The 17,284-nt window shown below is 43.4% G+C and overlaps 1 protein-coding gene across 1 annotated transcript in view; it reads left to right on the forward strand.

The window, feature by feature from the left end:
* The window catches only part of LOC110320900 (alcohol dehydrogenase 1-like), a 16,607-nt gene extending 2,167 nt beyond the window's left edge, over positions 1 to 14,440 (forward strand). The window contains exons 3-9 of the mRNA XM_029538089.1: positions 5,267 to 5,405; positions 7,867 to 7,954; positions 8,056 to 8,275; positions 8,464 to 8,724; positions 9,663 to 9,798; positions 13,392 to 13,530; positions 14,410 to 14,440. Of these exons, the coding sequence (XP_029393949.1) occupies positions 5,267 to 5,405; positions 7,867 to 7,954; positions 8,056 to 8,275; positions 8,464 to 8,724; positions 9,663 to 9,798; positions 13,392 to 13,530; positions 14,410 to 14,440 (1,014 nt within the window). The remainder of the gene's footprint in view (positions 1 to 5,266; positions 5,406 to 7,866; positions 7,955 to 8,055; positions 8,276 to 8,463; positions 8,725 to 9,662; positions 9,799 to 13,391; positions 13,531 to 14,409) is intronic.
* The last annotated feature ends 2,844 nt before the right edge of the window (positions 14,441 to 17,284 follow it).

The raw sequence follows: 17,284 nt of genomic DNA on the forward strand, positions 1-17,284 counted from the left end.
GAGAGAGAGAGAGAGAGAGAGAGAGAGAGAATCTTGTGTATATATGCACACACAAGAAAGCTCATGCATACATGTACACACATACACATACGTAAGATCTGTACAAGTCAATAAAATTATTGGTTCTGAAACCTGCTTCTCCCACAGTTACTGAGCTATGCTAATATATAGGCATTTGGTAGTTATGGAGCAATGCTGATATATAGCCATTTGGTAGCTATAGAGCTAGGCTGATATATAGCCATTTGATAGCTATAGGTGTCCTCCAAAACTTGTGCTGAAGTGTAGTTGCCAATACAATAGTCTGACAATGCCTCTGAAAAGTAAGGGTGTAGATCATAGGGCCATTGCCCTCATGAATGGATTAAAGCTGTGACTGTAGGAAGAGAGTACTTACAGGCCCCTAATAAAAGCGTGATTCTGTCACCACCCAACTCTGTATCGCGCACATTCATCTGCAGCTTACCCTATTGTCACAGCAGGGAGGCCCTTGTCGCATGAGAGACACCATGCTCTCAGATCCCAGTTGTGAGCCCAAGAAACTGATAGTGTGAGACAAACACCATCTGTAGTACTCCTAGACATCACTAAAAAATAGCCTTTCCCAGTGGGAGTGACTAAGGGGTCTGAACTCACTCTCTCACACTGGTCCATCCAGGGACTCTCCACTCCAGGTATGACAGATAGATGATACCAGGGATGAATCAGCCACTTTCCTCTCCCATTCTCATTAGTTGGAAACATTTTGTAGTAGTCAGGGCCAGGTGAGGACTGAGTCTGCTCCAGCAGCCATCACAGAATACTATCATCCATGTGCTTTAAACGAGCTTTGTTTTCTCACAGTTCCAGAGTCTAGAAGTCTCCCAGATGAGGGTACCAGCATGACTGAGTTCTTGTGAAAGCGCTCATCTTGGCTTAGATACATGTTCATCTTCTTGCTGTGTGTGTGTGTGTGTGTGTGTGTGTGTGAGAGAGAGAGAGAGAGAGAGAGAGAGAGAGAGAGAGAGAGAGAGAGAGATCTGGGTCTCTCTTCATAAAGATAGCAACCTCACCATGAAGCTCTGAATTCGGGACTTCATCTGAGGTTGGCTACCTCTAAGGCTTCTGCCTCCAAATGCTATTATATTAGGGACTGATTGGGGTCACTATATGTAAAAGGTACACAATCCAGTTTATAGAAAGAGCCCATATTCCCGTTGCCCTGCCCATAGGGTAAAGATGTCACTTTAGCGGGATATGTGCCGTTACCATGACTCTACTACACTACATAGATGCTCTAGCCATGGGAAGAGGCAAGTTAGAGGCCTCAGCATTCCACAGCTCTGCTAATGGGGCTAGCTTTGTTTGGGAAAGAGTGTGGCAGGACTCATATCTTGAGAAGTAATAATAATTAAAAAAAAAAAAAGAACTGCTTGGGTCTGATTTCTGTTACTATAATACAGCTGTTCATTTGAAGGTTGTTTAACTGACAGTTTCAAGTTCAAGAGTCCGTTGCTCATTTGTAACTGGCTTTCAGTAAGGAGCGCATGCTCTCACAAGGAGTCGGGGAAGAGGAGGATTTAACTCTCTTGGTAACTAATCCAGTCTTGCCAGACCTAATTTTTTTCCCCTGAGACTTAATCCAGTCTCCTTTTTAAAGATGTATTTCATTTTTAAAGTGTGTGTATGTGCACAAACATGTATGTGTGTCTATCTGTCCATGTCTGTGTATCTGTGTACACTCATGTGCCCCTAGAAGGCACAAATGACATCTGATACACTGAAGCTAGAACTATAGACAGGTGTGAGCTTCCTAACTTGGGTGCTAAGAAACAAATGCAGGTCCAATGCAGGAGCAGAAAGCATTCTTTTTGTTTGTTTGGTTGGTTGGTTAGTTGGTTGGTTGGCTTTTCGAGACAGGGTTTCTGTGTATAGCCCTAGCTGTCCTAGAACTCACTCTGTAGACCAGGCTGGCCTCGAACTCAGAAATTCGCCTGCCTCTGCCTCCCAAGGGCTGGGATTAAAGGCGTGTGCCACCACTGCCCGGCCAGAAAACATTCTTAACTGATGAACCATCTCAACAAGCCTCTCCGTCTAACTAACCTCTTGAGAAAGGCATTAAGCCAATCATGAGGGTATCGCACTAGACGCCATCCATCCAAAGCATTGCTAGCCGTCCATACTTGTTACCTTGGGGACCAAGAGTCGAGAATGTGAACCTCTTGAGGGGCAAACCACATCAAATCCACATCAGAGATCTTGGTGATAAGCAATTAAGAGAGAGCTGGAAATTCCACGAGCCACGCAGCAGCAAGCTCCACACAGAAAAGAAAACAAGCAAAGAAACGATAGTCCGTGCTAAGCTCTCTTGAATCTCAGGAAATAGAAAGCTGTGAACCAGACAAGGCTGATTTCCTTGAAGACCAGCCAGAGTGGGCATTTGAGAGCAGCAAACAAATAAACAAAAGTATCCAGAGAGATGGGAGTGTAGGTCAGCTACTTGGACCAAAGGCCTGAATAAACAGACCAAGGAAACAGATAGGTATCTCCCATCCCCCAAAGAGCCCAGAGGAAGAAAGGAAATGAACACCAACGTGAGCCATCAGATTGCCAAAAGAGAATAGCAGTTTTACAAAGAATTTGGGAAGCTCCGAGGATCAATTGCTGCTAGCCAGAAAAAATAAAATAAAATAAAAATAAAGAGAATGTCTAGATAAAACTTGGTACTGTCAACATGTTCCAAGTGAAATATACACTCTGAAACTGATTGGACTCGTCTCCAAACGCATCCAGCTGTGGAATCTCTCTACCCTGGAGGAAAACTAACTGACCTTTGGAAACTGGAACAGCTAGAGAAAAGAAACAATGGAAAAAGGCAAGAAAGTTGTATGCCATAAAAGGGTCTTTGAAGACTCCTTCAAAGGCCTTTCCATTTCCCTCCTGCACGTTACTTTGTATCATGAAACAGCAGGCAGGATGAGGCACTTGTCCAAACAGCCTGGGTGTTGAGCCAGTTTGCTTGCTGTGGGAGGCAGGGAGAGCTTTGCAATTTCACCCAGACTTCCCTCAACTATGTGAGGTCACGGGTCAAAACAGACTATAAAGTTCCCAGGTGTCTGCTTTACCACAGCCCATAGAATGTTTAACTTTGTAGCAAAGCACCAGACAGAATTCAGTGGTTTTGCCATTCATATGGCATTCTGGGCAAAACCATGAAGACAAGAGGAAGTATCGTCACTGTTTTCTTTGGGCACAATAAAATCATGAAAGTGAAACAGTGTGGCCTGGCATTAGAGAGCGTACTCTGCCTCTAGACTTGAAGATGTGCCATATTTTTCTCTGAAAGACTCAATGATTTTTATAGCCAGGTATTTTTAATACATGCACATAGTATATTTTGGTCATATTCACTCCACTCTTAACTCCTCATGGATTCACAGCCCGCCTCCTCCATCCTCTCCCTGCGTCATGCTGTTTCTTTCGTAACACCCCACAGGGTCAGGTTTATGCTGCTCCTATGTGCATGGTGTGGAGCCATCCCCTGGGGCACGGTTGACCTGCCAAGGATCATGCCCCTAAAGGTATGATTCAATGGCTCCTCAGCTAGGCGTGAGGGCTTGTGAACCCTGCTTCCTGGGATGTTAAATGGCCACAGCTGCTGTGAGTACAGTGGCCCTGGTGTCCAGAAACCACTGTTTCTCCCTGGTCGTCCCCAAACTCTGGGTTCTCACAATCTTTCCAACCCCTCTTCCACAATATTGCCCCAGCCTTGGGGAGCTGTGTGACATTGGTGTCCCATTTACAGAAGGATGTGTGACACACACTATCTGCACCTTGACCAACTGTGAGTTTCTTCATTAACTATCATCCACAGCAGAAAGAAGTGTGAGTTGCACTCATCTATGAGTCTATATATATATATATATATATATATATATATATATATATATGTCTTTTGAGGACAGTTCGGTATGATGTATAGTTAGCAATAAAACAGTAGTAACAGGTTTACCTCTGGAGCCTATGCGCTCCCAGTCATGGGTTTTTGGCCAGAGTTATGGTACCAGGCACATTTTCCCTCCTGTGGAGTGGGCCTTAAATGCAATCAGAAAGTGGTTGATCACCCCCATAGCATGTCACCCATGGGCATATCCCACCAGTTCGGTCATTGCTGCAGCTTGCAGAGTTCAGAGGTAAAACTGTTGGTGACTTTTTTCTCCCAGTTCCACACATAGAACCCTCCAGTGCTACAAAAGTAAACCAGCAGCAAGAAAGCATCCCAGTCAGAACCAGCTTAACTTCCCATGGCTCTGGTGTTTTCAGGAATAGGAATCTGACCAGCAAGTTCCTGCTGAACAGCTAGGAGCTATCTCAACAGCTAACGCTGCTTGAGGGGTCCCCAAGACACCCATGACCAACAACTCAAGGGGGGGCACCCCAGACCTGGCACTGGACTTTTTAATTGGCAACCTATGGCTTCTGGGAGGACACACCCACACTTACACTTACACTTTCAGAAAGCTTACAAAAATAATATGTTTCCATATGGCTTTTTACATGGCTATGTAGAATAACCTTAGAGTTAATTATCCTTGCCCCACTCCCTACTCTGCCCTACCTTCTTTTCTCCCTCTACACTTAAACACCCCTCTCATTATCCCCCTTTCACTTCTGCCTATGATCTACTATTCCTTCTCCCATTAAAGCATTTCTTCCCTCTCCCTCTAGTGGCTTCTTTTAATTTTCCTGGTGTATTGGTTAGGATTTCTATTGCTGTGATAAAACACCAGAATCAAAAGCAATTTGGGAAGGAATGGCTTTATGTTATCTTACCACTCTCAGATGACACTGCATCACTGAGCGAAATGGGGGCAGGAACTAAAGGCAGGAACTGAAGCAGAGGCCACAGAGGAGAGCTACTTATTCACTTGCCCACTAATGCCTTGCTCATCCTGCTTTCTTATACAACTCATGGCGAGCCCAGGATTGTACCGTCCACAGTATACAGGACCCTCCCACCTCAGTTACCAAGACAACACATCCACAGACTTTAATACAAGCCCATCTGTTGAAAAACATCTTTTTAATTAAGATGTTCTCTTCCCTGTTATCTCTAGGTTACATCCAGTTGATAAAAACCGACCCGTACACTGGATTCTACAACTTTCCATGTTAAACATGCAAAACTAAGAATTTGATGCCAAGATCCACTTACTAGTGAGAACACAATGAGCTTGTTTTTCTGACACCAAGCATTTTATATCCAATTATTTTTTTCATCTTTCAGATTATAGCCTCGGGGATCTGTGGCACTGATAATCATACCTTAGAAGGGAAGATGAAAACACCATTTCCTGTCATCCTGGGCCATGAGGGAGCTGGAGTTGTGGAGAGTATTGGACCAGGTGTGACCACTGTAAAGCCAGGTGGGTAACGAGGCATGATACTGATGCCATCTAGGGGTGCAGAAGTGGGTTCGGCTTCTCTGACAATTAAAACATTAACAGGCAGGAGAACGGTGCTCCCAGAAATCTCAGGGAGTCCCAGCAGAGCGGTCACGTGATAACTGAGAAGTCAGTGTCCCTCTTGATGTGTTTAGTTTTATTAACAGAAAGACTTCAAGAGCAATCACAAGCAAGCTTGGGGGACAAAGACTGGACTCAAATGGGAGTGTGAAGACAGTGTATTGGAGACTAGAAGGGGAACCTCAGGTCAGGCAAGCTGGGAAGGAGAGGAGGAGTGAAGAAGAGAAGGAACAAGAGTCAGGTTGCTTGTGCTGAGACAGTCTGGAGGTCAGCCTCCCGGTCACAAGTCAAAGAGGAGCGCTCTAGAATAAAGAGCAGGGAACGAACCCTAACGCATTAAAGCATCAAGTGCAAGAGCATGTGTAGGCGATGGATGGCCAGCATCTGAGGGAAAAGAAGAAATAGTCAGGTCTTCCTAGGCTGGCCTCAGACAGATGAGCAGACCCCAGGTCTCAGGATGGGTTAGCTGCTAGGGATAGCATTATGCTTCAGGCATTCTGGAAAGGAAAAGCACACTACCTTTGGGTGAACCTTTGGGTGCCCTGTGTATTAGCTCGTATAGGATCAGACAAGGGCCTATCTCTATATAGAGACAGATTCCATTCTTTACAATATAGCGCCAATTCCTTTCCTAATTCCTACTCTGATTCTTCCCCCAAGGTAAAATAAAGATCTCAGAACTCAAGCCAGGTGTGGTGGTGCACACCTTTTATCCCAGCACTTGGGAGGCAGAAGCAGGCAGATCTCTTAAGTGTGAGAGGCCAGCCTGGTCTACATAGTGAGTACCAGGACAGCCAGGGCTAAAATAAAAAAAACAAAGACAAAAAAGAGTTTTAAAGCTCATCACGTATTGACAAAAACCATCAAACTTCATCGAGACACCAGATATAGTACAAGCTATAGGCAGCCTGGGATTCGGAATACCAGACTGAAGGCAGAATTCAGTGGTGTGACACTTGCCTACCATGCACAAGACTGTGTTCCTCACACCAGCCTACTGGAGAATAAACTAAGAATTACAATATATACAATGTATCAGAATATTGGTAAACATAGACTTTGTGTGGTTACAGAACCCTTTTCTATGCATGTATACACACACACATAACACACACACACACACACACCATGTGCCCTAATCTTTTTAAGTGTGCAGAGTTGCATCGTGTGTAAGAGTTTCTTCTAGAACTTATATTTACCTTCCCCATGCTACAGAACTTCAGGTTTCAAATGCTTGATAATATCATTAGGATTATCGTTGTCATAGATATTTTTGTTTTCCTTCATGTGTACTGTGAGCATGCTATGTCAGAGATATGGGTGAACATATTTGTTTCTTTCCACAATGTCAGAATAGACAGAATAACAATATGTTCACATGATACAGCAGTTTTCTTGACAGCAAATTTGCTAGACATTGTTGACTGCCTTGCTATCAAGCACTGGCTGAGGCAAACGGGAGCTGTTGATTCCCATCCTCATTTCTAATCTGAACTCTCTGATGACATGTTACACACCACACAGTAAATGCATTTGTTTGTGTGTTGAAGAGTATGGACTACAGAATGAGTATATACGTAGGTTGCAGCGGCAAGAAATTTCTAGGGACCTAAGAGGCAAAGCTGGAAAACTGAAGGAAATGCAAATAAACAGAGGCTTTGGGAGGGGTGAGGTCTACCCTATGGTACTCTTCCTGTGTTCTCTTAGGAGCAGAGTCATCACCCTCCATCCTCACAAAGGAGTCAAAGGCTACTTGTAAAGTCAAGTCTTTGGGGCAATCAATCTGAAAGCCCAGTTTTACAGAGGACCTCAAGGCAGGGCACAGACCGATCTCAATCATGTATAAAGAAATAGATATTCTGAAAAAGATCAATTAAACCTCGTTTAACTAATTTAGCTAAACAGGGTTAAGGGCACAAGCTGTCTTTTCTCAACATTACAACACCTCATAATGAGTACTGATTTTAATTTAGCTCACGTATAATCCACTCTTCCAATAAATATCGAATTCTACTAAGGTCTAATTCTACTTTTCTCCTGGAACATTGAGCCAAATAGACAACAAGTCTTTATATATCACCAATATTAAGGTCACTCTTACGTGTAACTATCTCTTACCTTTGAACCTCAATGTCGTGAGATGTGAATACCCAAGTTCTTTTTTTATCTTGCAGATCTATTTATATTAAAATTGATTAATTAATCTCATGGTGAAATGATAATTAACTTCAAGTACAATGCTACATGCAACTCTTCTTATGACAAATTGATGACACCTGCCAAAAACAGTTCCCAGTAGTATTGACTGTACTTCAGGCCTGTCATGACTTTCCCCATAACTTTCTTTATTCTTTTTCTTCAGGAGATAAAGTCTTAATGTTCCCTCTTCCAGAATGTCGAGAATGCTTCTACTGCCTCTACCCTAAGGGCAACTTCTGTGAGAAAGAAAAGTCAGTTTCAATTTCTTTGACTTCTCACCTCATTCGCTTTCCTTGACAGGGTTTGGCACAACCCTGATAATGTCTTTTTCTTTTCCGTTGTTGTTGCTCAGTATTCTCTCTCCAACTGGATTAATGTTGGATGGAACCAGCAGATTTACCTGCAGAGGGAAGAAAATCTATAATCTTCTGGGGACCAGCACGTTCACGGAATATACTGTGGTGGATGAGATTGCCGTGTCGAAGATCGATGCTGGTGCACCTATGGACACAGTCTGTATCATGAGCTGCGCGGTGCCAACAGGCTTTGGAGCTGTGTTTAACACAGCTCAGGTGAGACGTCATAGTTCTTCCTATGTTCTTTCCAGTGGCTGCCTACATAGTCAAGGAGGAGCCACATAGCTGGAAGGCTTCTTCATCATGGACAAAACCGAAGGGCTTTCTCGCTCTCTTTATTCCCTACTAATACAAGATCACTGTTGAAAGTCTAACAAAGGTTTGTTTATCCTTTGAAAATCCAGGTCACCCCTGGCTCTTCCTGTGTGGTTTTTGGACTCGGAGGGATTGGCTCTGCCATCGTCATGGCCTGCAAAGCCTCTGGTGCATGCAGAATCATCGGGGTTGACATCGATGAGCAGAAGTTTCCTCGGGCGAGAGCCTTGGGGGTCACCGACTGTCTCAACCCTAACAAGCTGAAGAAGCCTGTGCACGAGGTGGTGAAGGAAATGACGGGAGTTGGTGTTGACTTTGCTTTTGAGGCCATTGGACTCATTGAAACCATGGTGTGTGTCTTGGGCACAACACATTAGCACATTAACTTCAGAAAGAAGAGATTTTCCTGTAATTTGTTTTATTTGGGAGGAGTGTTGCAAATTGAGCCCAGAGCACAATTCTATACCTCTGTAGACCTAATGTAGGGCTATAAATTTTTCCCTAGCATTTTTGAGCACATTGATATGCCTTGAATTGTTCCGAGCTATTAGCCTATTCTATCCTATTTTTTAGATCACCCTTCTAGATAATTAATAACACTATCTTCATTTTAAAGTTTGAAGATAATAATCATAGTGAATTTAAACAGACCGGTCACTCAAGGTATCATAGCAAACATACTCCATGCTATTTGATCGTAAAATGTCTCCCTGATTCCCCCGAAAGCATGCATTGTCACTGTTATCAACTTGTGGGACACAAACTGTGTACCCAGTCATGTCTGGCCACCTATTCTCAATAAACCAATTTTAAAAAGGCAAAATTAAAAGCAGAAAACAGAAAAGGCAGATTTATTCAATGTGGTCACACTGGGAAGAGGGACAAAAGGACCCCAAATCCATCTTCCAGGTCCTGAAGTGAGAGCAAGGTTCAAACAGATACACACATCTAAGCAGTCCTGGTCATCGCATGATCTCACCTACCTTTAGCCGATCCTTGTCTGGGCTTCAGTCTCATCCTGTAAGGCAGTTGAACAAACTGTTAGAGCTGCGTAAAATCTTTCTCCAGGAGACAAGTTTCCCCTCTGGCTGGTGCCCTTCTCTTCTCCTAGCATGAGATTCATGAGAAAACACCCATTTCCTTGAGGTTACTTGTTTCAATAGTATGCTTGTGTGATGAAGGGGTGCACAGGACTCTTTAGAACCTCTTCACTTCTATCAGGCCAGTTACAATTTACATGTATGTGTAAATGCTACTGAGATATTAACCAGTCTGTTTCTGTGTTTAGGTTGCGGCTTTGAAGTCATGCAATAGGAGCTACGGGGTGTGTGTGATTATGGGAGTACCTCCGACCGGTTCCCAGCTCTCTTTTGACCCAGCGGTGCTTCTCCCCGGGAGAACCCTAAAATCTTCTGTTTTGGGAGGTAGGCCTTTCCGTTTCCTCTCTCTTTCAGAACCCTAACCCTCCCCTGCATGCTCTTTGGAAGGAAACAAGGAAGGAAGACAGGAAGAAGTAGAAGACAAGGCAGTGTATCAAAAATGATAGGTGAGGCGGGCATGGAGTCTCATGCCTGCAAGCCAGCACTCAGGATGCAGATGCAGGACGTCTGCCACACAGTCAAGGCCAGCCCAGACTGCACAGTGAGGTCCAGGCAGTCAGACATACACAGAAAGACCCTATTCCAACTTCCGAAAAAGGATAAATCTATCTTCCTGAAAATAGTGTGCCCCTGTAGAAGCAAGCAGAGTACCAGTCTAACACTGACAAGTTATGGAAGGTGCCCGTTGGGACCCTGACTTTCTGTACTGGAGCCATGGATGGGATATGGACCACTACTCCATAAAGAGGAATATATCACTGATTTGGTCCCTGCATTCTCACCTTGATCCTCAGACTACTTTTCTATCTTAAAACAAAACAGATCATTACAATGTGGGTCACAATTCATCCTCTCTTCTCTAAATACCTCCAAATTCGATTCCATCACTGGTCATACCCCATATGCTTCCAAGCCTACCATGTCTCGGGGAACTTGTACAGTGTTAAATGTTCTGAGGCCGTGTTGTCTAATGCAGTGACTTCTGGTCACATGTGGCTATTGACCACTCAGAATATGGCTAGAGGGACCAGAAGGATGATGAGTCAGTCACTTGTGTTTAATTTTACTTTATTAAAATTCGAAGAACTGCGGTGGATGTCATAGCACATGCCTTACTGCAAGTGCTAGGAACACAGAGGGAAGTCGATTTCTGTGAGTTCAAGGCTACCCTGATCTGCATAGTGACTAAGTTTCAGGGTAGCCAGGGCGACATTTTAGGCGACCTTGCCTAAAAAGTAAGGAAATAAATGCAAGAAATTAAGTATGACTAGCATTGCCGTCATTATTAGCACAGTTCATATTATCTTATACCCTGGCCTTAACCAGGGTGCTCAAGCAAGCATGATGATTGATGACTGGTCATTGGTGATTGATGATTGATTGATTGATTGATTGATGATTGTTAATTTAAGGTCTGGAATTGAAAAAAATTGGCTTTTAGCTGTCAGAGTTCTCAATGGGCATTACCCATAAGCAAGTCATTCAAACTCTTAGTCCCAGTCCTGGGTGAGCAGTAGCTTTTCTTATAGAGTGAGAACTAAATGAAAAATATATGCATTAAAGCATTTACCAGTAAAAATAAGCCATCAGTTGAAGTATTGGTTATGGTAACCCACATCCCAAGAAAGCATGAGGCCCAAGACTGCCAAAGATAACCAAAGTGTCTTGGATTTGCTTTAGTGGAAATGTGTGTTTGTTTGTTGGCTGGAATCTCTGGGACCCTCTCCATTATCCCTTGACGTGCTTTTGGGTAAGTGGAATATTAAGTTGGATTACTGCCCAACTGATCACATAACAAAGAGAATGTTTCCACTGACCTGTCTTCCACTATAAAAATTTCCTCGGCCGGGCAGTGGTGGCGCACGCCTTTAATCCCAGCACTTGGGAGGCAGAGGCAGGTGGATTTCTGAGTTCAAGGCCAGCCTGGTCTACAGAGTGAGNACTTTGTAAAACTCCCCAAACTAACCCATGTCCTTACAGCTAACCATCTATCTTTGTCCATTTTCTGTTTAGGTTAAAAAAAAAAAAAAAAAAAAACACCTGTGGGTAGTTAATGTATAAGAAAAAGTTGTTTGTTTTGCTTTTTGTTAAGATTTTTTTTCATTTTTACTTTTATGTGTGAGTGTTTTGCTGCATGTCTATATATGCATCATTTGTGTGCCTGGTGCCCTCAAAGCTTAGATGGAAGAGGGTCTCAGAACCTCTAAATCTGAAGTTACAGATGGTCATGAGCGACTATGTGAGGGCTAGGGATTAGTCCCAGTTCCTCTGGAAGAGACACTCGTGCTCTTTAGCACTGAGTCATCTCTCCGGCCAAAGTCAGGATATTTTTTATCAGAGCAACAGGAAAAAGAAACTGAAATTCACATCAAACAGGAAGATAGGGGATTTGTATAGCCAGGATGACCTCAAGTGTGTGGCATAGGATTCAGACCCATGCCTGTGGCTGTTGGGTACAGCCTTCTGGCTCAGCACCAAGGTCTACTCTGTCTGCAGCAGGAGCAGTGCCCACTCAGCGAGAGAGAAGCTGGGAAGCAAACATCAGGGGAAAGATTGCCCGCTGGGCTGTCACTGGGCCAATGGCCTCAAGCTCTTCCTGACCCCAGACAAGAGTCTCTGCTGCCTTCCTCTCAGGAGACTGACATCCTCCAAGTTGTGTAGTTTCTTTTCCTGTCAAGCACTATGTTACCTTAGAGGCTCCTCCTTGCTTTTAGGAGGACCCTAGAATCCCACACAACTGCTGCAAAAGTCAGTGTGTTTCTCTCCAGGTGTCCAGGTTTACCAGTTTTGTGCCTGGCTGTCCTATTTCCAGACTTCAATTTTGTGCCTTTATTTTCACCAGCTACTGTAACCCCAATGTTGAAATCTACAAACAGTTTATTCCCAAACCTTCTGGCTGTGTGCTGTGTGTGTCTCCTGGTGCTATTTACAACACCAAGTGTGTATATGTGCACATGTAATGGCGTGAGAGCATGCTGTAGAGGTAGACCAGATACTCAACGTTGGTTCTCAGTTACTAATGAATAAAACTAATAAACTTAGTCCCTTTAAAAGAATTATTAAATTCCCAAATAATAAAAAATGTTATGAAAAAACAGGAATTATTTCATTATAAATGAAAGAAGCTGTAACAGACATAGCCTTCTTTTTCCAGTTTTATGCTAACAGGTTTCTAGGCTAGTGAAAAACCTGCATACCAACTGGTTGTGCAATAGTCAGATATTGTATTGTGTCTGTGGTATAGATGCTTAATGTCCCTCAGGTGTGTAAGTTAAAGGTCCCCCAGGATGGTGCTGCTGATAGGTTCTGTGGTCCTTTAGGAGGTGAGTCTCCCGGGAGGACCTTAGGCCATTGGATGTATGATTTCACATGAGTCCGTGCTGGTATTTTTTTCCTCTGTAAAAGAAAAGAACAGAAATAATAGACTCAATGCAATCATGCTCACAGCCCATCGGCCCATGTCTCTCCGTTGTTTTCAGGACACTAACTACTTCCTATAGTGTTCACTCTCCATCTGATTTGATCTAAGTTAATCTCTGAATCTTGAATGAAGTGAGACTGGCAACCCAGATCAGTCAGCTAGCGGGTGTTGCAGGAAATGGTTAGTGCCCTGAAGATAAAGAAGAGCTTTAGGTACATGAGTTATAACCATGAGAGTGTCAGGTTGGAGGGCTCTCCTATGGCCCTGGTAATCATAATTCTGCCCATGACTGGATCCTTCTATGGAACAAACCTCTTTGACACTTGGGTAAAGAATCAGTGGGGTAATGAACGACTTACTGCACCCATAAACACATTGATAATTTTATAAATTATTAAATGTATTATAGATTATTAATTATAATAATTATCACTGGAGTCTTCAGACAAATTTGATATGTTTCACATCTAATTAATTTTGTCCTTTCCTTCTACAGGGTATAAAACCAGAGATGACATCCCTAAACTAGTAACTGACTACATACAAAAAAAAATCAACATAGATCCTCTTATAACCCATAGGTTGCCTTTCCCAAAAATCAATGAAGGATTCAGATTGTTGCGAGAGGGAAAATGGTAAGTGTTCATGTGAATGGGGTGAGTGTGTGTGTGTGTGTGTGTGTGTGTGTGTGTGTGTGTATGAGACGTTCCTGGGTGTGGTGACATACATGTGACTTTCAATCAAAATCTTAATAAAAAGTCCCCTATGCTCCCATATAACTTTCCATTACCCTCATGACGACTTGTGACAGTAAATGGTAATTAACCTGCCTGATGAGTCTTTGAATATTACATTTTGATCTCTAACACCAGCCTCAACTGCAATGTATCAAGGGCAGGCATTGGTCAGGGGTAAGCTTTGGCTTAGAAGAACAAATAAATAGGAAGGTCAATTGATGAGCTAACTTTCCACCCATGAGTGCTTCCGAATGGTGGGCTCAGAGTGCTTTATCTAGAAGGGGGCTTGCTAACAGGGAGCACAGTGACTGGTGCTCTTCCTGATGACTATAGCTTGGCAGTGATTGAATGCGTAGCCCCACAGGTGCTGAGAGAAAGAACAAAATGGCTGGCATTTCCATTCAATCCGAAACCCAATGACTGTCTTCCCATGGCCGTTTACAGTTAGAAAATAGGAAAATGTTATGGAATTACTATGCTAGCTCCCACCAGACTAGGGAGGGGTCATCTGAGGAGTAGTGAGAGCTCCTGGAGTAAACTGTACCCATAACTGAGGTACTGATTGCTCAGGGCTGTCTGCTGCCATCCTGCATGATTCTCATTGCTCCATTCAAATCTCAGATCTCTGCTTGATTACAAGTATTTTCAGTGTCCATAGAGGAACAGGGGAAGAGTGAGGAAATGGAGAAGGGCGGACAGTCTCTCTCCTCAGTTATGTGTGCTGTAATAGCTTTGTGCTACTTCCATTCGTCATGTCAGCATTTACTCTTGTTTCAGCATCCGTTGTGTCCTCTCTATGAGACCCTGACGGTGACCGGCACACTGGCATCTCAGCAGTGCTCTTCTGTGCTTCTTTACCTCCTTGAAGATTATACTGCAAACTGTAGAGATCAGAACTGGAAAGACACACACACACACACACAATTTTAAGGAATTAAACTGTTAAAGAGAATAAACTATCTCAAAACTCTTGTCTGTATGTCAGGTAACTATCAATGGGGAGGAAAGCAGGAATTGGTTACTTATAAGACATGAACCCACACTTACAGGCCCACTTTAGCCGTGTTCTGTTTTGTATGTATTTAAAACCTACTTAGAGTACACTCTCCGCCGTCCCAGCTGTTTATGTCAACAACGTAGACGAGCATATTTGTGTCTTTCCCCAGTCTCAGCATTTATTGAGTAACAGTGAGCTCACAAGGGACCCCAGTTCCAATGACAACAATTTGTCAGATACATCAGCTTTTCTTGATGATCCTCGCTGAGGTGAGCATAGACTGTTTTACTGCAATTTTAGTTACTAATATTAATTCTCAGATCACATATTACACATCACACAGCAAGTGTTTCTATGTGTGATATATGTAGGTTATAGAATGCCTCTCATGAGTTGAGGGGCCACAGCAGACATCAGGAGGTTTTAGAGGTCCTGAGAAGCAGGGAAATTAGTGGAAATAAATCTGTACTGGTGACAAACCAACCTGAGCTGTTGCTTCTCTAAAGCAGTGGCCCTCAGCCTTCCTAGTGCTGTGATCCTTTAATTCAGTTCCCCACGTTATGGAGACTCCGAACCACAACATGATTTCCACTGCCACTTCATAAATGTAATTCTGTTGTGAATCCTAATGTAAATATCTATGTTTCCTGGAGGTCTTAGGTGATTCCTGTGGAAAAAGTCATTTGACACTCAAAGGTTGAAAACCACTGTGCTAGAGAGTTTGCTGAGGCCATTGTAGTGTCAGGCTTCGGGGTCAGAATTGAGATCAGAAAAGAGACAACAGGGCAGGACCAGGGTGGAGAGATGGATGACAGATTGCCTTAGATAAGGTTTCTATCGCTGCAACAAAACGCCATGACTACAAAGCAAGTTGAGAAGGAACGGGTTTATTCAGCTTACACTTCCACATGGCTATTCATCACCAAAGAAAGACAGGACAGAAATTCAATCAGATCAGGATCCTGGAGACAGGAGCTGATGCAAAAGCCATGGTGGGATGCTGCTTACTGGCTTGTTTCCCAGGGCTTGATCAGCCTACTTTCTCATAGAACCCAGGACCACCAGTCCAGGGATGGCTTCATTCAAAATGGGCTGGGCCCTCCCCCACTGATCACTAATTGAAGCTTCTTCCTCTCTGATGACTCTAGCTGGTGTCAAGTTGACATAAAACCAGCCAGGACACAGATCTAGACAGGTGAGCAGGTAGGTGAGCAGACGGCAGTTTGAGCACACGTGTCAACAAGAGAGACTGAGCCAAAGGTCCTGAGACGGTTCTGAGTCACCTGCCTGTCAGTCTCTTGATACACATTCCGAGTGGTCAGTGAGTGCTATCTTTATCTTAATGCTAGATGTTACCTCGTTATAGGACTCAGATGAAGGTGGTCATCCTCTCCTTGGTGTGGCTGATAAGTTCTTAGGCCTGCTTTTCCTGGATGATTTTAGTATTCTCACTGTACTTCATGCATTCCATGTCTCATAACATCTTAGATCCTTTCAGTGATGTGTGTGTTAGTGTTGTAATGAGGCATAAGTCACCTGCACACACTCTGGAGCACCCCTGAGCCTCTTTTAGTGGCTGTGGTTAATTGATCTCTAGGCTAATAAGTATGTGTGGGGATGTTCCAGCTTTCTTCTTTGTTGACATCCCCCCCCATATACCATTTTTTTGTAAGAATTTGCCTGAGTTCTTCTCATCCTTGACCATATTCTTCTACTTCACTGGAGTCCATAACAGTAAAATGTAAAGCAAAGGAGAACGCATGCTGTACATTGTGATCTCTCACTGCTTCCTGATTATAGACACAATGCAACCTCACATTCCCATTGGCATGACCCACTTGAATGACTATTATACCCTCAGACCAGGAGCCACAATAATACCTTCCTTTTAAAAAAATTTTGTCACAACAATGAAAAAAGTAATACATACATGCATTCAATTTCATAAAAGAAACACTAATGGATGTTGCATGTAGCTTTTTGATACTCAGCCTTAGCTCTGGGAAAGGGCTGCACTACCAGCCCCCACCCAGCTTCCCTTGAATCCACAAATAAAAGACACGTGAGCATGTGTGTGCACACACAGTTGTTTGGTTTTCAACTTGACTTCTTGGCACAATTGCTGGGCGCTACTATCTCCCACCTGGAAAAGTATATCCTTATCAATACTCTTAGTTCTGCACCTCCCACCTGTCCTAAATTTTAGTTGCTAAACTCCTCCTGACCACCTGCCTATAGAAGCAGCCTGTGTGACCATTCCTTTTGAGATCTCACATGGCTGGTCAACTTTTTTCCATCAGAAGTCTGCCTCAAACTCTCCTTTTTTCCCTTGCATATCTCTCTCTCTCTCTCTCTCTCCTCCAGGGACCTGGAAGTCCCGACTATCCCTTCTGTCCAGCAATTGGCCCATAGCTTTCTTTACTGACAGATCAAGAACCAATTGTGGAACAAGACCTTAGCATCAGCACTGCCCCTACAAATGGATACAAAGGGATGGATTCAACACAATAATAGTGGGTAATTTCAATAGCCTATGCAAATAAACAAATAGATCATCCAGACCTAAAAAATAAGCAATGAAACTTCACCATAGACAAGTCAAACTGCACCATAGAGAAGTTGGGCTTAACAGATATCTACAGACTATTCCTTCTA

Source organism: Mus pahari, chromosome 4, assembly GCF_900095145.1.
Source record: "Mus pahari chromosome 4, PAHARI_EIJ_v1.1, whole genome shotgun sequence".
In the NCBI taxonomy this organism is placed as follows: domain Eukaryota; kingdom Metazoa; phylum Chordata; class Mammalia; order Rodentia; family Muridae; genus Mus; species Mus pahari.